This window comes from Dermacentor variabilis, chromosome 4 (assembly GCF_050947875.1).
Source record: "Dermacentor variabilis isolate Ectoservices chromosome 4, ASM5094787v1, whole genome shotgun sequence".
Taxonomy (NCBI): Eukaryota; Metazoa; Arthropoda; class Arachnida; order Ixodida; family Ixodidae; genus Dermacentor; species Dermacentor variabilis.
This window is the reverse complement of record NC_134571.1, coordinates 229,857,463-229,883,864: the sequence shown is the minus strand read 5'-3', so window position 1 is coordinate 229,883,864 and position 26,402 is coordinate 229,857,463. Positions and strand designations below refer to the sequence as shown.

At 42.9% G+C, this 26,402-nt stretch overlaps 1 protein-coding gene across 2 annotated transcripts in view; it reads left to right on the top strand.

The window, feature by feature from the left end:
• The window catches only part of LOC142580177 (uncharacterized), a 78,058-nt gene that overhangs the window by 35,721 nt on the left and 15,935 nt on the right, over nt 1–26,402 (top strand). Inside the window, exons 2-3 of one of the 2 annotated variants that reach the window (XM_075691050.1) lie at nt 22,028–22,069; nt 24,526–24,649. In XM_075691050.1, the coding sequence (XP_075547165.1) occupies nt 22,028–22,069; nt 24,526–24,649 (166 nt within the window). The remainder of the gene's footprint in view (nt 1–22,027; nt 22,070–24,525; nt 24,650–26,402) is intronic. The other variant, XM_075691051.1, reaches the window with a different exon arrangement.

Sequence of the window (26,402 nt, the reverse complement as noted above, 5' to 3'; positions counted from 1 at the left end):
CAAAAAAAAAAACGGAGCCGGCGGGACGCGCACCAGCTAGAATTCAAAACGCGCGCGCACAAAACCGAAACCGGAAGTGTGCTTCAGGTTTTAACATCCACGGCTTGGTGCGCTGCAGTCAATTCGGCCGCTGGGCTCTATGGGAGTGTCCGCTCTTGTATTCCTTTCTCTATGGTTATGTACTGAACGCTATACTGGTGCAGTAATCCGCGCCTCTCGCAGGAGGTGAAGCGTACGCTTCCGTCCTTTGATGCGGGTGTCTCAGCTTCACTGAAGAAGTCTCAAATACACTGTGAAAATTGTGACATTTGAAACAGGTCAGCCCATGAAACATGCTTTTTAATTGCTAACGCGCTTCTGACTGGTGTTGTAAGTCGCGAGCCACGTTTTTCGTCGCGAAATATAATTATGTCCAGCCGCCAAGTTCTGCAACACCAAGTCAGAACTTAGCCGTTTTTGTAACACGGGTGTCGCACGGCGCACTTTTGATCGCGATCAAGCCCGATCCGGATCGAATTTCTCGGTCGGGATTGGCTCCTTTGCACAAAATGCGCGAGAGAGCCAATCGAAGTCGAGAATTTCCATCCAGATCGGTCCCGATCGCGATCATAAGTGTACGTGTGACACCGGTATAACCCACGTTGCGTGGTATACGCACGGCGTTCAACGAATTTCAATTTTTATCATAAAGTGGTCTTAGTTTTATGTACCCTTCCTGTTTCATGTAGAAACGTTTTCTGCGCTAGATTTCACTATTTCACTCATGTGATTAATGGCTCTATTACTTTTTTGTGATCATTTTGTACCATGCTGTGCCAAAATTGATGATTTACTTGGCTTCTACTTTCCTTTTTGAAGTACTACATTCAACCTCTGTGGTCACGGTTTGGGTCTTTTGAAAAAATACAAGCAATTTAGTTGAAGTATGGGTTTACTCTCTTCAACTGCTAAAAAATACAATGTGTAAACATATTTTTATTTACCTTGAATTTAACTCTTTCATATAATTAATACCTGGTTGACTCTAGGTGCAGTTTTTGACGCCTTAGAGATTCTCAAGCACTGATCTATCACTTTTGCTTGACTTAGTATTGTCAAGTCCTGTAACTGAAATAACTCGCCTTTTGCATGTGTCTCATCCCGTGTGCTGCCGGGCACTGCCCTCAGCCTTGTTCAACTCCTTAATAATGAATTGCCACATCATATTGCTATCAAAATATGTCCTAACATAGTTGGCTGCATGGCGTACCATGAGGCTCCATTGGCCAGATTACTTTTAACATTGTGTTCACATACTCTCCATGTATCTGACACTGGGCAAATGAGCTCTAGCTTCTGTTGTACTGTTGCATGATGATGCACTAGTGAAGTCGGATTGTGCACGTGTCTTGAGTACTCCCGTTCTTTCAAGGAAAGTGGGTTCGTCATATGATCTTATGTGCAAGTTTGAAGATGATTGTGTTTGTTCTGCAGTTTACCCCATCGCTGCCATTACTTATGAAAGTGTGATGATATTGAGATAAATAACGACAGCTGAAGCCTGTGGGATTTCATATTATGATTGCAGAATACATTTGCTGTCATCACTGCTGATGAATTATTCTTGGCTTTCCTGTTGGGCACAAGCTTGCCAAAATAAAGCTTTGTTTTCATTTGTTGCTTTTTTTTTCTGCCATCTGGAGCGCTCCAGCCAGTGCGTGACAGTACCTTAAAAAATTCCTTGCTACAAAGCATGCCTGAATATGTTGGTCTCCTACACGCTATTGACTTGTCTTGGTGTAAACACATCAAAGTGCGAAAAATAGATAGCTTGCATATGTCCTGCACTTATTTCATGTAGCTATCAAAAAACTAACTTGCGGGCCTGGCGCCCACTTGTCTAATCTGTGAGTGTTTGTAAGCTGTAAACATTAACGCAATAATATTAGCTGGACTGCATGTACACAGAACTAAGATGTGCACATATGCCAATGCTCACTTCCTTACAAATCTAAATAAAGAAAACTAACCCCACCTTAGATTGACTATCCTACTGAATGCCTTACCTAAATGGTAATTTTACTCCAGTTTAGCTCCATACATTCAGTTTGCAGAAGGAACAATTGCCAGATCTAAGAACATTCTCACCTTTTAGCCATGTGTATTCATTGTCACCTCTATTTTTTTATATTTTCGAGTAAAAATATTAACGATAAAAGTAGTGATAAGCAGGCACTTAACTTCAGCCAAGTGCATCAGTAACTCTAGATGAATCCACACTGACATGGAAAAAACTGCTCAGATTCATGTTTTAGGAAGGGCAACAGCTCTTTGAGATGGTGATTGGTAAGTTTGGCAAAAATAGAAGTATGATGGATGGCTGCTTAGTTGGCTTACATATTTCATGTGAAATGTTTTGAGTATAATTCATAATATGTTTACTAAGAGGTAGTTCATGATCATTAGTCTCATTTGCTTGTTCAAGCTGGAATGTGATGTCCGTTGTCAGTACTCAGTTATAAGAACTTCACTAAATGATTAGAGCAAATGTTGTGTGTCAATATTGAAGGACGCAGATTGTTGTGAAAGAAACAAGAAAGAATAATAGGCTGCCAATGAAAACAATTTATTCTCTAAATGTGTCAACAGCAGTTACAAAACAACTTGGCACATTTGCCCTGCAAAAACGTACAGACAGTACAACAAAGAACAAAGGGTGAAAAGTGAAGTCACAGAGGAGAGGCGGCAGAGAAAATAAAGAGCTGTACAATGCCAAAAGGATATGGTACAAAACGAAGATAGCATTTTTGTTCAGCTCATCTTACGTCTTCCATGGTTACCTTTTTCATGCAGTGCACCCTCTACCTCTATTATGCATTTCTGTTGCATCATGGCATGTATTGGTGCTGGTCGCTTATCCAATCTCCCAACACAGGACTAATGCTACAAAAAAATTAAAATGGCGTGCTTCATGATCAAATCATGGTTTTGGCATGTAAAACCCAGAATTCAATATAAAAAAATTCACACTCTATTCACACTAAGTTGAGAATGACACAAACAGAGCTAGAAATGTTCTTGTGACCAAAGTAACAAAATTTACGAAGAGCGCCAGTGTAACACTGCCAATCACAATTTACTGAGGTGTGAGCAACCGAGGGCCACCATGTGGCATCAATGTTTGAAGCACAACTTATGTGCAAGGCTGGCAACTTGCAAGCTGAATGGACGCTATTCATACAATGCTTTGCGCTGTACCTTACTGCTACCAATCAAGAAGCCCTGCCTGATAAACAAAAGCTAGCCCTACAGCTCACTATAGCCACAGCGCTGGTGGTTGTTACACATGTAACGAAGGAGTGGAGGACAGCCGAATTGCAAGCAGGATTGCCAATGCAGAGCACGAGACAGTGCTCGACCTGTACCAGTGCTCATCGCTGCGGACCTTTCTGCATTCATGGCCCATGTTCAGTAAACATCTTTTTACTTGCAAATCTAGGTATTGTAAGCACTATTAACATACTTCGTCGTTTTAATTTGTACATAGCCATCATCATCTTCCCTGTTCTTCTACTTCTTCGTCCATGAGCTGGGGCGTTTCCTTTTTGGAATAAAATGCGCTTGACTTGTAAAGTGGTGGAGGTACATCAAGATCCCAACATCCTCTCGCGTTGCCGTCCTCCCTGGAGCTACGTTCCGGTCACCGCCTGCGCCCGGCTGCCCCGACAATGATGGACACTTCGAACCCCGGCTCTTCCAGCGCCTCTAACCCTACCACATAGCTGACTCCGCCTGCAGTGCCCTCTTGGACTGTGATGAGCCCTCACTCCACAGTGATGACGTTGACGATTGGATCGACCACTATGACTGCGTGAGTTCTTGCAATAACTGGAACGACACCCAGAAATTTAGGCATCTCGCATTCTACTTGACCGATGTTGCAAAGACGTATTTCAACCACGAATCCGGCATCGCGGATTGGTCCACGTTTATCTCCAAGCTGCGGCAAATTTTCGCTTCCTCGTCTGGCCGTGCAGAAGTCGCCAAACAGAAGCTGGGCACACACTTCCCAACTTCCGCAAGAGTCTTACACCTCATACATAGAGGATGTCTTGGCTCTGTGCCGCCGTGCGAACCTTAGCATGATGGAAGCCGAACGCATTTGACACATATTAAAAGGCACTGGGTCTGTCGCATTCAACGCCTTAATCATGCAAAATCTGGGTTCTGTCCAAGACATCACTTCGTGTCAGCGCCTAGACGAGCTGCAGTCTCTGTCTTCAACATGACAGCAGTGATCCTAAGGTTCCCCATTATTGAGATCTACGTGCTCTCATCTACACCATCATCCGCGAAGAGCTTCAAATACAACACCTGAGGCGTTCACCTGCTGCCTGTGCCCCCCCCCCCCCGACTTGTGCGAGGTCGTAAAGCAAGAGTTGACAGCGATGACTACACCCACGACGCATCTTGCTCCGGTAGCACGCCCCACACCTACCTATGCGGATGTTGCTTCGCTGCCCACCCCTACCTACTGACGTTACCTATGACCATTTGGCTTTGATGGGAACCAGAGCACTTGCTGCACCATCCTACCCTCAGTGGCATCCACCTCGTCCGGTTTGTTTTTACTGTGGTATACGCGGCCATATATCTTGCTTCTGTGACCTTTGCCAGCAGGATGAAAGATGAGGCTATGCTGAGCACGAGAGAGACCACACTCACCGACCAGGTGCCTACTGTCCCGGATTGTTCTCGTTCTCTCAGCAGCGTTCTCCATCTCCTCCAGCTGCTCCCAATCTGCCTCATAGTTCCCGTTAAGCCAGAAGTCGTTCTCCTTCTCTTTACCGGCGCTCTACATCACCGCTTCGCCCCACTTCCCATTTTGCCAACCACCACTCGGAAAACTAACTGTTGCAGTTTTTGGAGGGGAAACTGCTTCCTATCAGTCTTCAAAAATTCCTCCTATTCGCCCAGCCAACATGCTTTATGTAACTATCGAAGGTGTTCCCGCGTCAGCTCTCATCGATACCGGTGCCGCTGTTTCTGTTCTTCGTAGTGATTTGTGTTCACAGCTCCGGAAAGTAAAAATGCCTTATCTTGGACCTATTTTGCGCGGTGCTAATAATGCATTCATTCACCCTGACGTGCAGTGTACTGCTCGTGTTCTCATCGACGGGATTCGCCACCACATTGAGTTTATCATCCTTCCAAAGTGTATCCATGAACTTATACTGGGTTGGCACTTCCTACATTCTGCTTCAGCCATCATTTCATCTAGAGAGGAAGTTGTCCATATCATGGATACAGCACTTGCACCTGTTACAGGCTCTTCACCTTCATGCGTGAACTTGGCCATCGCTATAGTCTACGTCCAATGTCTTGATCATGAAGACGTAGCTATAACATCCAGTCAGATCGCCGACGGAGACGCTCTAGTCACCCCTTCTTCCTGCTGTACTTCTCACGGAATTCTCATTGCCGCCTGTCTCGTTCGGTTTTCATGTGGCCGCGCCCTTCTGTCTGCTTGCAACACAACCCCAGATCCTGTGATGCTGCCCAAAGGGATGACTGTGGCAGCCATCGCTGACAGTCAACCAATCTCTATAGTTACGCTTTGCCCTTCCTCATCGCCAGCACTAACCTCAGGTCTGGATTCTTCTTTCCCTCCTCCTGCCGTTTTTGGTTCTGACCTAACAGCCATGCAGACCGAAGTCTTACTGGTGGTCTTGGCAAAGCACAAAGCCTGTTTCGATAGCTGTTCCCTTGTGTTGAGCCAAACTTCGGCGCCTACACACCGCATCGAAACAGATGGTTCCGCTATAATATGACGACGCCCCTATCGTGTGTCGCCGTCCGAACGAAAGGTAATTGAACAACAGGTTGCTGACATGCTTGCGCGGAAGATATGACCTTCATCTAGCTCATGGGCTTCTCCCGTGGTTCTGGTAAAGAAAAAAGATGGCTCCGTTCGCTTTTGCGTCGATTATCGAGCGCTCAATAAGATCACATGCAAGGACGTATATCCAATACCTCGCATTGACGATGCTTTGGACACACAACAAGGGGCGGAGTATTTCTCCAGCCTTGATCTTCGATCAGGATATTGGCAAATTCCGATGAATGAGACTGACAAAGAAAATACCGCATTCGTTACACCAGATAGACCTTATGAATTTAATGTGATGCCTCTTGGGGGGGGCCTTTGTAATGCTCCCGCCACATTTGAGCATATGATAATAACGTACTTTGTGGACTAGAATCGAAGACCTGCCTCTGTTATCTGGGCAATATTGTCATCTTTTTGTCTAACTTCAGCCAACATCTTCATCAATTAGATGAAGTTCTCAAGTGCCTTGCAGATGCTGGTCTCCAGATCAATACGAAAAAATGCACATTTGCAAGCAAGACAAAGTATTGGGCCACGTCGTCTCAAAAGATGACATCCAGTCAGACCCCGAAAAGATTAGTGTTCTCCAGTTTCCTCGCCCCCAGCAACAGAAAGATCTACGTAGTTTCCTTGGTTTGGCGTCATATTTTTGTCGATTTATATGCAACTTCGCTGCAATAGCGGCTCCTCTACACAAGCTACTGCTTACCGGTGCCTCTTTCACATGGACTAATGACTGCGAGTCAGCTTTGCAAGCTCTTAAGCAACATCTTACTTCCGGACCAGTGCTTCGCCACTTCGATGATCGTGCCCCCACCATACTCCATACTGACGCAAGTGCACAAGGTATTGGCGCAGTACTTCTGCAACATAATGCAGCCTCTAAAGAGCAAGTCATAGCATATGCCAGCCGAACACTTTCTCCAACTGAGCGTAACTACACCATTACAGAGCAAGAGTGCCTGGCTATCGTTTGGTTGATTCAGAAATTTCGCCCGTACCTTTACAGCTCCCACTTCACCATTGTCACCGACCATCATGCTCTGTGTTGGCTGTCAATGAAAAACATGTCGGGACGCTTAGGACGCTGGATATTTTATTTGCAGGAATATGACTTTACAATAACGTCTGGAAAAAGTAATCGTCATGCAGATGCATTGTCTCGCTGCCCTTTCTCGCTCTCTCTCGGTAATGCGCTGTCATCTTCCCCACCACGTCGTTCCGATGCTATGCCTGCCTCACGCCAGCTCTTGATAATGCCCCTGGACCAAGTTACGCTTTCATCATGCTCTGATTTCGTCTTGCTTCAGCGGGCCGACTCCTACTGTTGAACTCTCATGGATTACCTCAAGGGGTTCGCCGAACCACCCAACAGTCGCTTGCGACGCCAACTTCGACAATTCCGCCTTCAAGGTGGCGTGCTACGCCGCTACGTTTTCCACCCAACAGGTCACCAGTGGGTCCCAGTTCTACCTCACTGCCTTCGCCTGTGAGTATTAGAGGTACTTCATGGCGACATATCGGCTGGCCACTTGGGCTTCCAGAAGAATTACGACCGCATCAAGACCTGCTGCTTCTGGCCTGGCCTATCCACAACGGTAGCCAAATGCATTGCCTCTTGTGTGTCATGTCAGCACTGCAAATGCTCGACATCCCCTCCTGCCGGTTTACTACAACCTCTCTCTTGTCTGGACGCACCTTTTGAATATTTGGCATTGATTTATATGGTCCCTTGCATTTGACACCCTCCGGTCACCGTTGGACTGCCACTTCGGTCGACCATTTAACAAGATATGCCGAGATTGCCCCTCTGTGATCCGGTTCCGCTACTGAGGTCGCCGACTTTTTCTTGCACTCCATCATCTTGCTCTACGGGGTTCCTCGCCTTCTTCTGAGTGACCGTGGCAAGCCATTTATTTCCCAAGTTCTCGAGAAGTTCTTCGGGCCGCTGATACTGTGCACAAACCTACCTATCATCCGCAAACCAATGGCCTTACTGAGCGCGCCCACCGTATGCTGTTTGACATGACTTCCATGTACATCCGTCCTGACCACACTAACTGGGATAAAATTCCTTTTGTGACATTCGCATATAATACTGCCATTCAACGGACTACAGGCTATAGTTTTTTCCTCCTCGTGTATGGACGATCTCCCTGCACCATATTCGACAGAGAATTCTTTTTAGCACCTTCTTCGCCTAACACGTCCCTTCCAGAATATTTTGCTGCCCGAGTTGCACATTGCCGTCAAATCGCCTGGCAAAGCACAGAAGCTATCCAAGCTGAGTGCAAACGTCGCTGCGACAACAAATGCCATGACCTCCATTTTCACCCTGGAGACCAAGTCCTGCTTTGGACTCCAGTCCGCATTCCAGGCCTCTTTGAGAAGTTCCTGTAATGCTACATTGGCCCATACACCGTTGTGCAGTAAACATCTGCAGTGAACTATCTCGTCCGCCCAGTACACTCCATCACTGACCGGCACCGCTGGAATGCCGAAATTGTTCACGTCTCGTGGATGAAGCCCTTTACTCCCCGTTTAGATAATCTCTAATCTGCGGCCAGGCTGGCTGCTTCCATGACGGGGGGGGGGGGGGGAGTTAGCGTAAGCACTATTAACATACTTCGTTGTTTTCATTTGTACATAGCCATCATCATCTTCCTTGTTCTTCTACTTCTTCACGCATGAGCTGGGGCGTTTCCTTTTTGGAATAAAAAGCGCTTGACAGCTTGGTTTGTCTCAGTCTTATAATATTAGTGCTAGATTTCAATACAAATAGCAATATCATCCTTGAAAAGTCGCTTGAAGCTTTGGCACGATGAAGGCAACAGAACTAGAGGTGGACTCTTGGTAATGTGCGGATGCTGCACGAAGTATTTAAACCACCTCAAGAAGGGAGAGACAATTGATATAGGTTTCAGGAGCAGCTGGCTATGCAAACTGCAAAAGGAAAGGGGCATCTTAGCATTAGTAACCACTGCAATCAGACTTTGTGAGCTAGAATTACTGCTTGAAAATCGTCCTAGTGCAGGCCGAAAATGGGCATTTTCGATGACAGATGACGTGTGTTCAACGTATTCACTGTCCTTAAGCGTGCTGAGACATATTTAGTGGGTCAACTGTGAGGTCTCCACAGAGTTTGAGTTCTTAATGGCATTTGACCCCAGGTACATCATCCCGCACACTTTGGCTGAGCTCATGCCCACGTTTTGTTTTCCCGATTTTTCCAGCTGTTCTTGGTCGGCCAGCAGGAATGCGTCCCGAACCTCTCGGTAGGCCAGGTCGGCGCTTTGCCAAGCTTGTTGGTTGTACCTTAATTTTGTTTCCGTGCCTGATAGCTCTTCCCATGGCCTTTTGCCTCAACATGTGTGCAAACACAGCGCTGCTGGTGTTCAACTTTAACAGGTCTTCTGTTATGGACTTGATAACAGCGGCATATTGAGGAATGCATTCACCAAGTCCATGGGCACGCTGGTATGCTTCATTGAATGCAGCACACTCTTTTTTGTGGTCCTGCGAAAAGTCACGTAAAAGAACATGTTTAATCTTGAAAGTCCTTTAAGCCAACAAATGTGTTTTGCTTTGAAGGGATGTTTGTTAAAGCCAACGCACTTACATATGTGTTAAAAGAAAAAGCCAAAGAAGAGAACAGGGATGCAGATGGATGAAGCCATCAAAAATACACTCCTTTGATAAGTTGTTCAAGACATGTTCTAGTTTGTGGACATCTTAACAGAGTACATTTTCTAGAAATCTACAAGTTATGGATATAGATTGGATATTAGCCATTAAAAAAAGGCTATATAAAGCACCCAAAAAATGCACCTAAAGGTGTATTTTAGGTGCTGTAGAGGCCACAATATGCACAAGCTGTTTGCACACAGTCATTTTATTTGGCATGTGCGAATAGTGGATTTTGAGCTCGAAGCAAATATTGATTTTAGATGAATATTTTTGAATCGAATATTGAATAGCTGTTGTGTAGAGAATTCGCTGCAAACTTGAATGAATGAATGAATGAATGAATGAATGAATGAATGAATGAACTTTTTTTATTTATCTGGGAGAAATGGGGTTATGGAATGTAACTACTGAATATTGTACTAATTGTTCTGTGGAAGAATGAGACCAAACTTTGGTGCTGTAGGACTTGTTAAATAAATGTCAAAAGCTATAAAGAGGTTAATTGATAGCAAAGCATGGTGCAACTGCCTTTGTGAATGCAGTAAGTTAATAAGAAACAAGAGTAAAACAGTGCACGCATTAACAATTAGACTACAGCTATGACTAGAAATATAAAGAGGATGGTGCCATAACAGTGCTTTCATTTTAATTAGTCATCTCGATTAAACTTAATAGACATCTTGGTGCTCATACTGACACTGTAGCCAGCGCGTGCACACACGTAAGCGAATGCATTCCAAGTTCTGTTACAGTGCCTCTTGCATTCCTGGTATGCTTCACTGCATGGTACATATGCTTCACCGCATGACACACTAGTATTGCGACGAAGCGGAATCAAAAAGACCGATTATTACACTTTGAAAAACTATTTTTGTTGCAAGTGTAGAATTGCACAATATTCAAAACTACTAGTAAAGTCATGTCTCATATCTACCTTAAAGTACAAAAGCCTTCACTTAGGGGAGGAACAGTATTGTGCAACCCTTCATAGTCTCTACACTTGGTTGGATTTGTGACAGGCTACCACATGGACTAATAGAATGTTGCAGCAAACCTGTCATTTCATACAGTTCCTGATGCAATGAGCAGGTAATGGAGATATAAGGGCTACACTTCTTACAATTCATCAAGTGCCACTTGCTTGCACAGAAATTGAGATGCTAAAATTCCAATTGGTGTCTATAGGCATGTCGATTAGAAAATTGACAAATCACAGGCACCATCAAATTTGTGCTAAATTTCTTCATAACCCATAATTTCTGATCTTCTGCATTTGATTTGAAGAAATGGAGATATAACCCAGTGTCTGGTCCTGAATGACAGCTTAGTGATCTTCAAAAGTTGTATTTTACTGCATGCCAAAATTATAGTAACATATTTCTTTAAAAAAGCCCACATGAGCTTATCACTGTTCCCGCTCCTAATCATTTAAAGTGAATGCCTTCCTTTGGATGCGTTACCCGTTATTGATGTTTGGGCACCAGTTGGTAATGGAAGCCGAGTGGCAGTCGCTAGGTTAAATAAGCTGAAAGGTGGAAAAGTTGTATGTAGCCCTGATTGGATATCTTAAAAAGTTATTCACATTTCTGGATATACTTAGCACACTATAACCGCTGTATAATGCTAGACGTAAGCATTTAGGCAGAAGCTTTTTGGTGGCAAAGAAGTTTGAAAAGGAGGTAAGGGTCATGCATTGGTTGACAAAAGGAAAAACTGTAGTGTGTAGGGAGAAAAATTTACTCTTCCCACTGCTGTAGAAAGCAGAGAGAACAGCTAGTGAAATCCAAGGACCTAACTTTCAAATCAATACTAAGAGGAATTAGTGGATATAGACAAGTCGTGTAATGCATAGTACTATAAATGCTGGTGTACTTGTGTGATGGACGCATCTTTTTTATGTTGATAGTGTTGAATCAAACCTGTTCAGAATTGAGCTCATCACATTTTGTAAAGGAAAATGCTATCAAAACCTCGTACCAGATGTATTTGGCCCAAGTCAGCCATCTCTTCTTGCACCTCTGGCACTGTGGAGATTGTCTGTGTCTCCTGCCCTACGTCTTCGTGCCAAGTGGATGGTCCTGCTTCGCACACAGATGAGGGTGCCAAGGTGGTTGCATGTGCAGTCAAAGGCAGGACTTCGGCGTCGACGAGAAAAACATCCGTCGTTGGAAGGGACGACAGCAGCTTTTTGCGTGCGCTGCAGCAAGGATGGTATTTAGCAGACCAAAGAAAGGCCGTCACCACGAAGTGGAGACAGTTTTGGCCGACTTTGTTCAGATGCAGAGAGCAGCTGCCCTTCCAGTGACAACAGAAGTGCTCCAAGCGAAAGCTAGAGAACTTTCGAGGGAGCGAGGCCTAACGCAAAATGATTTCAAAGCCAGCAGGGGCTGGCTTCAGAAATTCATGAAGTGCTTCGGCTTCAGCCTCCGACGTCGCACTTCAATCATCCAGAAGCTGCCAAGTGATTTCGAAGAAAAGCTGATAGCTTTTCAGCGCTACATGCTGCGAAAGAGAGAAGCAGCAGGCTACAACCTTGGGCAAATCGACAACGGCGACCAGACGGCTGTATATTTTGATATGCCAGTGGCGTACACTGTGAATGAAAAGGGTGCCAAGGAGGTGAAGGTGCACTCTGCGGGCTACGGGAAGCAGCGCGCAACTGTGATGCTGTGCTGCAGAGCTAATAAACTACAAAAACATAAACCAAACATAAACATAAACATAAAAACATAAACTCCCTCCTTATATGATATTTAAAAGGAAGACACTGCCTGCTCGAGAAACTTTCCCAAGAAATGTCATTGTGCGGGCAAATCAGAACAGGTGGATGATGGGTGTGATGGTGGAAGAGTGGGTTAAGATTGTGTGGCGACGGCATCCAGGCGCCCTTTTGACAAAGAACTCGCTCCTTGTCGTTGACTCTTACCGTGGGCACTTGACCAACAACGTGAAGGCTGCGCTTGCCCAAGCGAACACGGCGCTCGCTGTCATACCGGGCGGCATGATGGGCCAGTTGCAGCCACTTGATGTCTACATCAACAAACCTTTCAAGGATCGTCTGCGGAAATATTACACGGACGGGTTGACTGATGAAGACCACATGCTAACGGCAACGGGCCGCATCAAATGTCATCACAATCGCAGCTTGCGGGCTGGGTAGCTGCAGCGTGGGACGACATCCCAGGTACTTTGATCGTGTGCTGCACTTTAGAAAGTGCAGCATATCTAATGTGCTTGACAGTACCGAAGATAGTGCACTGTTTGAAGGTGACAGTGACAAGAAACACAGCGACGAGTCTAGCACCGATGATGACGTTGAATGAGCTCTGCACGTTCAGATTCAATAAATGCTGTTTGCATTTTGTGAACGCTGTCCTCACTTTTTCTGTTCGGCCTACATCCGAGGTAATATATATATATTTTGTTGGCTTTGGACTTTAGGGATTCAGCCTAGATTGGCGTAAATACGGTACCTGTCAAGTTCATGTAAACATTAGCCGGTTGGACTGAACAAGTGTTGAGTTGGGCTGCCCAACTTGTTTGCAGCGTGTATGCACACGTAGAAGGATCGGGCCCGCCAGTGCCAAGACTTGTGCAGGAACACTGTGTACCGCGATTTAGGTGCCAGCAGTGGGAATAGCATCAGGATGAGGCCAAAACAAGCACTGTGCAGCCCAACCTCATCGTAGCAATATGACCCACGAAATAGAGCTGTTGCAGACAGAAACGAACCACAAGCTCAGTTAGGTCGCGTTGATGTCTTGGCTCGACACCGTGTGCCATCATTGTCTGGACTTGTCAGAAGCAAGTTCATGTAAGCACGGTCACGTGGGGCTCCGTCAGCCCAATTTTTTACTGCCCACTTGCGTTGGGTAAATGTAAATGCAGCCTTTGTCGTGCTAGTCATGCAGGGGTAGACAAAATAAGAATGCTCACAAGGTGACCATTGCATGAAATGTTGCGTTTTAGTATAGTTTGCAGCAGTTTGGGTCGCAGAACGCAGAGCCTACTCACTACACCGCAAAGGAAAATGTCGATAAGCACAGTGTGGCTAGTGTGGCTGTCAGCACTGCTGTTTAGCGAGCACATTTTGTTTTTTAACGAGGTGCGTGTTTCGTGCATCAAATATATTGCATAATATTTTTGTAGAAAGAGCGTTCATTGTAATAGCTACAAGCATAATTAGCAGTTAGTTACATTCTTGTACTGAATGCACCTCTCGCGGCTTCTTTTATAGGCCGTGACACAATCGCAACTTCCTTGAGGTCGAACTCTCTTATCGTAAAGAAGTTTGTGGGTGCCTGTATGACACAAGCATAAGGCTACTCTGGGTAAAGTACTACTGCCACTGCTCCCTAATTAAGCTTGATATCTGAAATTCATCCCATTTATATGACCAGTGTATATGCCTAGTGGGAGGTGACGCAACTGTAGTGGAGGAGTCAGCTGGGTGTGTTTAGATAAGGGCAGATTGTAGAAGCAGTTCCAAATATTTATTTTAGGCAGGAAAACCATCCCACAGAATAGGATAGAGACTACTTTGTCACAGAAGAAATCTCAACTGTAAAAAAGTGTGAAAATCGCATTATCAGGCCGCAAAATTTTGCAACTTGAAGAGCGCATGGTATAGAGAGTAGTTTTCTGCACATTGAACATTTCACTATAAATCTATTGAATTAAGGTTAATTCAGTATGCGAAAGAACATTACGTTGTGCGATCTGACCAACGAAATTCCTTATATGTTGTGCAGTGTGCATGCACGGATTGAAAAAAGAATGTTCGGTTTGCATTAGTACTTACTTCTCTGAATGGTTACTTACTGGGCACAAATAATGCAAATAATTACATTCCGAAGTCATAAACCTAAAGCTGCGGTTCTTCCACTTTCGTATAACTTCATCAGACATAGACCTCTCAACCCAAGCTTTGAATGATAAACCCACCGTGGTTGCTCAGTGGCTATGGTGTTGGGCTGCTGAGCATGGAGGTCGCGGGATCTAATCCTGGCCACGGTGGCCACATTTCGACGGGGGCGAAATGCGAAAACACCCATTTAGGTGCACGTTAAAGAACCCCAGGTGGTCAAAATTTCCGGAGTCCTCCACTACGGCGTGCCTCATAATCAGAAAGTGGTTTTGGCACGTAAAAACCCATAATTTATGTTTTGAATGATAAATTAGTCAATCTCTATTAGCCTCATCATAGCTTCGAAATAGCCCTTTATCACAATAATGATTCTGGCTGCCTGTGCATGATTGCCACAAACTCCAGCTACTGTGAAATTTGTTTTCTTGGAAACAAAATTGGAATAAGTATGCTGTTGACCTTGATAACTACCCCCATCGTTGAACAGTGAATTGAGTATCTTAGTACATATGTTGCATATTTTTATCAATAACAAAACATAGCAACATAATTTTGCAGGAAACTGATCACAAGAGATGAACGTCAAGTAATTTTACAGAAAGCAGGAAATTATTATTTTTTGAAGACAAAAATAGTTGATATTCTGACATGATTTTTTTTTTACATTTACCATTCAGTTCCTAGCGATAAAAAAATGGTAAATACACTTTTTTGTAAGTTATGTAGCACATTACGAATAGAGCAAAAGATTTTCCATACGTAAGCAGTTCTAGGCGTACCCAACCGGGAAACCCATCCATCCGTCATGTAAGATGAATCGCTATAAAGAAATTAATGTGTAAAAGAAAATAAATACGAAAAGAAAAACGTTGGCAATATTGAATTTTGAACCTAACACCCCACACTCCAAAAGTGAGCGTCTTATGCACTGGGTTAAATACCCACGCTTGCTGAATATAGTTGAACCATATGAATGTTGTACCGGCAGTACAAAACAAATATCAAGAACAGTTTCTGTGAAGGCTTTATTGAAAGATTTGACGATGGTGGAATAAAAGCCATCTCTAAGACCACGTGTAGAGCCATCTTGGAGCGTTGTGCATATCATGAAAACTCAGACTTTGGGAAAATGTAATGCCAAACATGCCACACCCCCAATGCATATCAGTGGTCGCGGGATGCGCCTTGCGTTGAGGGTTCCTTCACCGACCGAAATGCCACTGATCCCCAAGGGCTCGTGTGCTTCGCATCTTGCAGCACAGATAGACAAGCAGTCAATCAATTGATATAAGGAGTGATGAGGGGTAGTATGGGTCTTGTCACGGTTGCTACTGGTTCAGTGTGGGTGGATGAAGTGCTAAAAAGGGCTTATAATGATCAGAGCAATACTAGTAAGGTTGATAGTAGTTGATAGCAGTTGGATTGTGTCCCATAAGGACAGATAAGTGTTAATAAGGACCCAATCAATTGGGATAAGATTGATAATGACTTATAAGGGTTGGTAAGCATTTATACTGACCGGCCGGATCAGGTTTGATAAGATTGATAGTGGTACTGGGTTGCGTGGAGATGAGCAAGTGGCACAATGATTATGCATACTTGGACAACACCTGTGGAGTTTCTGCATGAATTCTTTGAAGTTTAAGCCATCATTTCAAAATGTCAAGTAAGCCACCAATTTTTTCTTGTATGTGAAAGCGGAAAGTTAACATTGTTGTTCATGCCGTGCTACGATTAAACTCAACTTACCTTAATTCTGTGAGAGAGGTTATATAGATGACTTTTCAATGTGTACGAAACTGCATTCTCTATACCACTCTCTTTTTAAGTTTGAACATTCTGAAACATGGACGTGACATTTTAGCACTTCATATTATTCAAGATTTTTTCTGTGTGAAACAAGGACGTAGGTGGGGAAAGTAGTCTCAGTTACAATGTGTGGAAAGGCTTTTCTGCCTAATACAAATATGTTAGTTAACAGAAAAAATATTCTGGACCTCTTTTGTGACTGTCATTAACTAATCACACACACATGACTCCTCTACTACAGCAGTGTCATTGCGATTTCCCACTGGCTGGTGCACCGATAATATAAACGAAGCATTTTAGAGAGTAGTGCCAGTAGTAGTTTCCCAGACCAGCCTTCACCAGCTTGCTATGCGCTCTCTTGTGTGCCTGCTACCTTAACATATGGTAGGTGAAATATTAATACAGGAGCCCTGAAAACTAGGGATGTGCGAATATTCAAAAATATTGAATATTTTTAATTGTACTCTACTCGACAATAGGTACTCGATAATTTTTGAATATCCTATTGGATAGGAATATTTGAAATAAATTGAATATATTTATTTCGGTGCAGGAGTAAACATGCTTCATAACGTTTTGTTTTAACCAATGTAAGTGCGTGATTTTGTGCTGAATTTCGCGATTTTATGCAGCTGGCAAAATTTCATTTGTAAAACATGTTTAGCCGCTGGACTTCTAAGCTGTGCAGGGAAGCTAACCTCTCTCTGGCAAAGGACACGGATTTGTAAACAGCGAGGGTGCACTCTTTTTGCAGGTTGCAATCCTGAGCTTATTGCTTGTCAGCAAATTCGATGAGTTTCGGCAGGTACAGGGTCAAATGCCTCCGAGTTTCCAGGAAATTCATGCAGTATAACAGGGCACAGGTTGGTGAGAACAGACAACCAGCGGAAATTATTCAATTTTCAAGAGATAACAATCTTTTAGTATACCTTACTAGTTTATTTTTGTACCAATGACAATGTAATTGCAGTGTTCCAACATGTTAAACCAACTTGCTAATAAAGGCATGTGCATATCGTTTGATATTCGATTGTAAGTAATCATATTCAAAAATTTTATATTTGCACACCCCCTACTGAAAACCCAAGCTCATGTCATTTCGTGGCTTAGAAGAGGCAAAAAGTCGCTTTTCCTTACTAACAGAAAAACAGCGAGCTTGGAACATAATATGAATGTAATTTCGATTTTGTTATTGTACATACGAAGAAAATTCCAAATGAAAGTTCTCCTATTTTGGGGGACATAGAGAAACTGTTAATACGGTGTTAGCCACACTGTGGTGAGTGGCACTTCCTCCACTCCCAAATAAGCCTGTGTGCGCTTTGCTTGGATGCTCAGTCTTGGTTTGGCAGCAATTGAAAATGAAGCTCCCGTTGAACGCTACTGCCAAGTGTGAAGTTCGCACAGTTATTAAATTTTTTATTGCAAAAGGCGTTAAGCAGGTTAAAATTCATAGGTAATTGATGGAAGTGTATGACCACTTGTGCATGGATGTCAAGAATGTTTGCAAGTGGTGTAGAGAGTTTACAGCCGGCTGTACTGAAATTCACGACAAAGAAAGGAGCGGTAGGGCGTCAGTTTCCGAAGAGACAGTCGTGAAGATAGGAGGGTAACTCTGGGTACTCTCTGCATTTTGGTTTTCGAGGCTGCACCATCCACAAGATATTAATGGAAATGTTGCAATATCAGAAGGTGTGTGCAAGATGGGTACCATGGCATGCCACTTTACACCTGGGTCTAAACAGTCCCGCGAGTTGCGGCATCCCTCTTTGCCCCAGCCACAAAAATTCTAACACAGTCTGCCGGTAAAGTCATGGCAACTGCATTTTGGGATTGGAAAAGGGTACTGTTGGTCTGGTCTTTTGGTTGACAGAAGTCTAAGGTGTTCCTGATTCTATTTGCAATGACCTTAGTAAATACTTTGTAGGCAACGGACAGTAAGCTGATCGGTCTATAATTTTTCAAGTCTTTGGCGTCCCCTTTCTTATGGATTAGGATTATGTAAGCGTTCTTCCAAGATTCCGGTACAATCGAGGTCATGAGGCATTGCGTATACAGGGTTGCCAGTTTCTCTAGAAAATTCTGCCCACCATCCTTCAACAAATCTGCTGTTACCTGATCCTCCCCAGCTGCCTTCCCCCTTTGCATATCTCCTAAGGCTTTCTTTACTTCTTCCGGCGTTACCTTCGGGATTTCGAATTCCTCTAGACTATTTTCTCTTCCATTATCGTCGTGGGTGCCACTGGTACTGTATAAATCTCTATAGAACTCCTCAGCCACTTGAACTATCTCATCCATATTAGTAATGATATTGCCGGCTTTGTCTCTTAACGCATTCATCTGATTCTTGCCAATTCCTAGTTTCTTCTTCACTGTGTTTAGGCTTCCTCCGTTCCTGAGAGCATGTTCAATTCTATCCATATTATACTTCCTTATGTCAGCTGCCTTACGCTTGTTGATTAACTTCAAAAGTACTGCCAGTTCTATTCTAGCTGTAGGGTTAGATGCTTTCATACATTGGCGTTTCTTGATCAGATCTTTCGTCTCATGCGATAGTTTGCTGGTATCCTGCCTAACGGAGTTACCAACGACTTCCATTGCACACTCCTTAATGATGCCCACAAGATTGTCGTTCATTGCTCCAACACTAAGGTCCTCTTCCTGAGTTAAAGCTGAATACCTGTTCTGTAGCTTGATCTGGAATTCCTCTATTTTCCCTCTTACCGCTAACTCATTGATCGGCTTCTTATGTACCAGTTTCTTCCGTTCCCTCCTCAGGTCTAGGCTAATTCGAGTTCTTACCATCCTGTGGTCACTGCAGCGCACCTTGCCGAGCACGTCCACATCATGTATGATGCCAGGGTTAGCGCAGAGTATGAAGTCTATTTCATTTCTAGTCTCGCCGTTCGGGCTCCTCCACGTCCACTTTCGGCTATCCCGCTTGCGGAAGAAGGTATTCATTATGCTCATATTATTCTGTTCCGCAAACTCTACTAATAACTCTCCCCTGCTATTCCTAGTGCCTATGCCATATTCCCCCACTGCCTTATCTCCAGCCTGCTTCTTGCCTACCTTGGCATTAAAGTCGCCCATTAGTATAGCGTATTTAGTTTTCACTCTACCCATTGCCGATTCCACGTCTTCATAGAAGCTTTCGACTTCCTGGTCATCATGATTGGATGTAGGGGCGTAGACCTGTACAATCTTCATTTTGTACCTCTTATTAAGTTTCACAACAAGACCTGCCACCCTCTCATTAATGCTATAGAATTCCTGTATGTTACCAGCTATATTCTTATTAACCAGGAATCCGACTCCTAGTTCTCTTCTCTCCGCTAAGCCCCGGTAGCACAGGACGTGCCCGCTATTTAGCACTGTATATGCTTCTTTTGGCCTCCTAACTTCACTGAGCCCTACTATATCCCATTTACTGCCCTCTAATTCCTCCAATAGCACTGCTAGACTCGCCTCACTAGATAACGTTCTAGCGTTAAACGTTGCCAGGTTCATATTCCAATGGCGGCCAGGATTCCGTAAAGGCTACTCAACAATAGACCATATTCACACTATCAATCAAGTGATAGAGAAATGTGCAGAATATAACCAACCCTTATATATAGCTTTCATTGATTACGAGAAAGCGTTTGATTCAGTCGAAACCTCAGCAGTCATGGAGGCATTACGGAATCAGGGTGTAGATGAGTCATATGTAAAGATACTGGAAGATATCTATAGCGGCTCCACAGCCACCGTAGTCCTCCACAAAGAAAGCAACAAAATCCCTATAAAGAAAGGCGTCAGACAGGGAGATACGATATCTCCAATGCTATTCACAGCGTGTTTACAGGAGGTATTCAGAGACCTGGATTGGGAAGAATTGGGGATAAAAGTTAATGGAGAATGCCTTAGTAACTTGCGATTCGCTGATGATATTGCCTTGCTTAGTAACTCTGGGGACCAATTGCAATGCATGCTCACTGACCTGGAGAGGCAAAGCAGAAGAGTGGGTCTAAAAATTAATCTGCAGAAAACTAAAGTAATGCTTAACAGTCTCGGGAGAGAACAGCAATTTACAATAGGCAGCGAGGCACTGGAAGTCGTAAGGGAATACGTCTACTTAGGGCAGGTAGTGACGGCGGATCCGGATCATGAGACGGAAATAATCAGAAGAATAAGAATGGGCTGGGGTGCGTTTGGCAGGCATTCCCAAATCATGAACAGCAGGTTGCCATTATCCCTCAAGAGAAAAGTATATAATATGTGTTTCTTAGCAGTACTAACCTACGGGGCAGAAACCTGGAGGCTTACGAAAAGGGTTCTACTCAAATTGAGGACGACACAACGAGCTATGGAAAGAAGAATGATAGGTGTAACGTTAAGGGATAAGAAAAGAGCAGATTAGGTGAGGGAACAAACGCGAGTTAGTGACATCTTAGTTGAAATCAAGAAAAAGAAATGGGCATGGGCAGGACATGTAATGAGGAAAGAAGATAACCGATGGTCATTAAGGGTTACGGACTGGATCCCAAGGGAAGGGAAGCGTAGCAGGGGGCGGCAGAAAGTTAGGTGGGCGGATGAGATTAAGAAGTTTGCAGGGACGGCATGGCCACAATTAGTACATGACCGTTGTTGTTGGAGAAGCATGGGAGAGGCCTTTGCCCTGCAGTGGGCGCAACCAGGCTGATGATGATGATGACTGTTTGTCAACTTTCTGCCTGCTGCGACAGCAATAAACACTGACAGATATTGTGAAACACCAAAAAAACCTCTCAAGGGCAATTCAGAACCAGAGAAGAGACATAAGGACCTCCCAAGTCGGTCCTTATCTGAACACACCCTATATGTAAAGATGTCTTGAACAAGTACAAGTGTTTCTAACTATCTCTTGGTAAATTAATGCTCATGTAGCCAATCTTGGAGCGAAGAAGATTCCAGCATCTTCTTTGTTTTCTATATTTTGAACTTCACGGAGTCAAAATGCTTCAGTTCTTCCAGCCTGTAGCACTATGAAGAGCAACGTTTCGCTGTTCAACATTGCTTTTCTCATTGGCACTGCCAGGCATGGTTGTTCGACGCTATCATGTCCGTAACTTGATGACATCATGGGTGCAAAATGAACAAGTAAGGTGGCAACCTGTGCTTTGGTACAATCACAGTGGGTTTTGTGATGGTGAATGGTGAAAACTTATATTTCTATTGTTCTGATTCAGAAGAATAATCATTTCCGATACTCTACTGTATGCGGCCTCTGTGAAGCTTTGTAGAAAGGATGGCCACATTGACATTGAGCATGTATCAGGGATGAATTCTGTATGGCTCGGTTGAATATTGTCACTGTTAACCAAAGAGGTGACAACTATGCAGAATCCTTTTTGTATCTCCGAAAATATTCGGCCAACCTGAAAAATTATTTCTGGCAAGCCTTTGGGAAGGGCAATGTGCTCGCTGCAATGCATATTTCAGTTTTCATAGAAAGTGTGTCCGGGCCCCTCAAGCTTTTTGTGGATACTCATGTGCCATAAAACTAGTAATTACGAAGGCCACTTTTCTCGGATTGTATCACTTAGCAAAGGGGAGGTTGTGAGCAGGGACAAATGTCAAGACAATGAAAGCCGTTCTAATGACCGTGACGAAGACAAAAGTACCCTTAGACTGTGTAAATAATTCTTCGAGGGGAAAAATGGGAAAATGAAGCCATTTCGTTTCAGTGCCTAAGCAAAGCAATTTTCAGGTGCAAGGTGGGCTAGTTGGTTTCTTGGCTGACCTGTGAAACGTGTCATATTTTTATCTTGCAGGCTAGACCGCCTGTCCAGTCAGCTTGTTCGGCGAGTGGCTGGGTACGTAGCTGGCTGAAAATGCTGCCTGTGCACATTATTATTATTATTATTATTATTATTATTATTATTATTATTATTATTATTATTATCTATACATACTGCAGCGCAATTTGTGCTATAGCAGGAGTGGGTTAAGAAAAGGTGCAGAAAATACATCGGAGTATACAGCGGTAGACACAAGTGAACATTTTTAAAGAGCACTGATGAAAGAAAAATACACAAGAAGTTATACAAATGCTGTCAGACATGGGTGAGCACGATTATGCATCTGGGATAGCGGTTGCAAAAATTTGGCATGAGCATGAGCAAATGGACCCAGGTAATGAATTCCAGTCTTCGATTGAGCGAGGAAAAAAGCTGAATTTGAACATGTTAGTACGTGAGTAGTACGGTATCAAGTTTAGGTCATGATGTCTTCTCGTTGATGATCCCGGCGCGAAGTGAATGTAATTATCATTTGAGAGCCTAACTAAAGAATTGACAATGCAATGCAAGAATTTTAATGATTCGACACGGCGACGAGAAGAGAGCGTGTTTAGGTTCAAGGAAGAAAGTGTTGAAGAGGGCGAAAAGTCGCGATCGTAACGATGACATATAAATCGCACAGCTTTTTTCTGTATAGCTTCTAGTTTATTAATCTCTAACTGCTTATGCGGGCTCCAAACTACAGATGCATAATCAAGAACAGGGCGGATTAGAGATTTATACATTAGTAACTTTGTGTCTTTAGGAGATCGGGTTAGCGTTCGCCTCAAGTAACCTAATCTTTTTGGTGCTTTACTACATATGTAATCAATGTGTTTGGACCATGACATGTTATGCGTAAAAATGACACCAAGATACTTATACTCAGAAACCTTATCTACAGCAAGGCCATTGAACGAGTAACTGAAAAGGGAGGGGGAAGATTTGTTGCAGAAAGACATCAGAATGGTTTTATTGAAATTAATGTTCATTTGCCAAGTGTTACACCAATCGCAAAATCTAGAAAACGACTCTTGAAGGCGATAATGATCATTAGAAGATTTAATCACTTCATATAGAACGCAGTCATCAGCATAGCGACGGATGTTAGAAGAGCAGTGAAGTGGCAAATCATAGTTGAGACACAAGCAAGGCCGCAGTACATGCATTATAAATTATTAAGATATAAGGTTACAGACTTGCAAATCACTGATCATCTTGGTTCAATTAGTAATTACAGTTCGTACTGCTGTGAAGCTGAACCAATTTTGCAGCCCAGTCTGATAAATTGAAAAAATTTAAAAGGTGAAATCTTCAACATGCACTTACATTAGTCTATTTTTTTTCCTCTCAAAGCAACATGCTAGTGTGAGCCTTTCCACTATAACACTATTAGTGGTTGCTTCTCACTGGTGTTGAGCAATTTTGTTTTTGGTGTGGAAGACTAAGCGTTTTTTTTTTGCATTGTGTATTGCAGTTTTTACCATGTCACCCAAGAAGTAGAGTAATTACTGTTTAAGAATAGACATACTGAGATGCATATATACATTGTTGAATGTAATTTCTGGTTGTGCAATAAAAATGCATCTTTTTCATAAAAGAATGGCTGTCCTCATTACTGTTTGATCTAAGTGCTGGGTGGGGTGTTTCAGAGATCAAGTATCATTTACAGCAAGCACATATTTAACAACTGCACCGTAAAATATAGCTCGTACTGGACCTACTGTATACACATATACAACACATTGACATTTTTTATTTAATAATTTAAAAATTTCTTCATGATAGAAATTGCAGTTTCGGTGCCTTAACTTTCTTTGCACTATGTGTTGCACTTGATTAACTTGAAATGATCTGTAGGAACTGCTCACTTTTTAATTATTGGCATGAGATTGCTTCAAGACTTTTATTTCCGAGAATGATTATGTATTTATTCAAAATACCTTACAGGCCCAAAGGGCATTGAGTAGGGGGGGGGTTTAGTTATTACAATGAAAGTACAAGCAAACTAGTAACATCGAAATGTAATGCAATAAAGCAAATTGCAAATCACAAAACAAGGTTCCAATGCAAGTGAACAAAAATATGCAACAGAACAAAATATGTTTGCGAAAAAAGCACTAAAAGAGCATTTGACTGCAAGTGAAGAAGAAAGTGCAACACATCACAAAATGAACAAATTATGGACTAATCGGACTAATCCATAATACAGCACTACTGCAAAAAATTCACCTCAAGCTTGTGACGGAAGTTATGTAGTATTATGTGTTATTGGTCATGTAACCCCCCCTTACACAATGCTTCCTTGAAGAGTCTAAGGTACATTGAATAAATTACTTCACAAGAAAACATGCACTTTGTGTGACAGCAAGAGATTTATATATTTCGATCCATAGGCTTCTTTTACTAGTCAGCACTTGAGCTTTCTGGCATTATGGAGGGACCTAGGTCGTGTTTCACTTGTTACCAAGCCAGAAACCTCTTACTCTTAGCAGTTTTCTATCCGGTGGAAACACAAGCTTCTCAAGGAGTGCAAACTGCACTGGAGTGCACAGATATGTCTGTGTTGTAACTTGGGAATGGATTCCAAACCATCTGGCTCTCTCAGGACATCAGGTAGTATACATATACTGCAACACTGCAGTCGCTTTTACACATACCATGTGTTTCAGTCAAGTAAATGTAAAAAAAGAGTTGTATATATTTGTGCATTTCTTCCAGTAATCTATTATTTGCTGTGGTGGACATCAGTTGCATATATCGAAATTGCTTATGAACATGCAAACACCTTGCTAATTAGATTTTTACCTATTACTTTTAGAGGCCATGTAGTAATGAAAGTCAAAGCTAGCCAGTCGGGAAAGTATTTGTTAGTAGGTATGTCAACTGGCAGCAGCTTCAAGAAATGTGCATCGGAATTAAAAGTTGCACACAAAATTCTCACACACTGACCAAACATAGTTAGGCGCGTAGAATAGAGAGCAGGATGTCACTGCATCTGGAATATCTTTAAACTGGTGCCACTTATGAAGCTTCTGTCAAATATTCTTCCTGCACGAGGTAGGTGCAGTTTGGCAATCACATGATTCCAAAGTAAAGACAAATTTGCATTAAATTTTGTTGGCATGTTCATTAAGAATTTGAAGATGTACACCTGTAATTTACTGAGACTAATATTACTTGAATCCCCTTATCTGAGAAAATATGTATTTATTGTCCACATAAAATTGTTTTAACACATAGTATAGTTAAGTAGTCTCTATTTGTTCCTGACTGTGCATTTAGTACTATGCACCTTTTGTTATACTAATTTGGATGGATATCGCAGGAGTTTTGTTGAGTGCGATCCTAAAGCTACCAGAAAGGTGCACATAGCAAGCACCCAGATGTTACAAAATATTCTCTTCAAAGAAGAAAATATATCTGGTGCCTGACAAAACAGTGCCCGATACACACCTGAAGCCGTGTTAGACCTTTAACATTGGGCACGTGAGACTGCAGTTAATCGAAATGTTTTGTGTAATGTATGGTGCACAAACACATTGTGCAGGTGGTGCTTGTGGCTGAGAAGCCTGTGTGTTGAATGATGTGTGAATATCTTTACTGTTATTTGCCTTCTTCTTTACCACTGTATGAAGAAGAGATGTAAAAAATAGACAGCGAGAAGGGTGCATGTACATGCATGCCTAACCGTACACAAAATAAAGTTTATCCAAACAAAGTGCCACTACCAACTGAATTTTCTTTCACAGTACAGGTCTTTTTTTTTTTATAACACCCATCATGATTGGCTAAGGCAGAACTGTTGCTAAGCATGAGACAGCGGGATTAAATTGCAGCCAGAGTGGCTGCATTTTGATGGAGTCAAAATGAAAAAACATCCATCTGCTGCCTGCATTGTAATGAATGTTAAAAAGAAACTAAATCATCAAAAGTAATTGGAAACCATCCACTATGGCGTGCCTCTTAATCATACGGTGGTTTTGCTTTAAACATCAGAATTTTTTTTTAATATATAACACCGGAGGTGCACATGGGTACTGTTCCTTATACTACAGCATGCTGGAGAGCAATTCCCGTGTTGTACAATGAAAGTGATGTGTTGCTGACATACATTTCCAAATTTCTTGATATGAAATGCTATGAGGGTCTCTCTTGCCACTGACTCTCCAACCCTTCTCATTGTCTTCAATATGAACTCTCCCAGTAGCTATAATGCACTTTGCCAATAAGTAAAAGGAATGGGTGGAGCAGCAGGCCAGAGCCATACTATTGCAGGCACCTTTTTGTACAAAAGATAGCCTGTCTTTCCCTCTGTGCTACAAGTAAATTATTGGCAGGGGAGAAACTCAAAACAGGGGTCACTTCA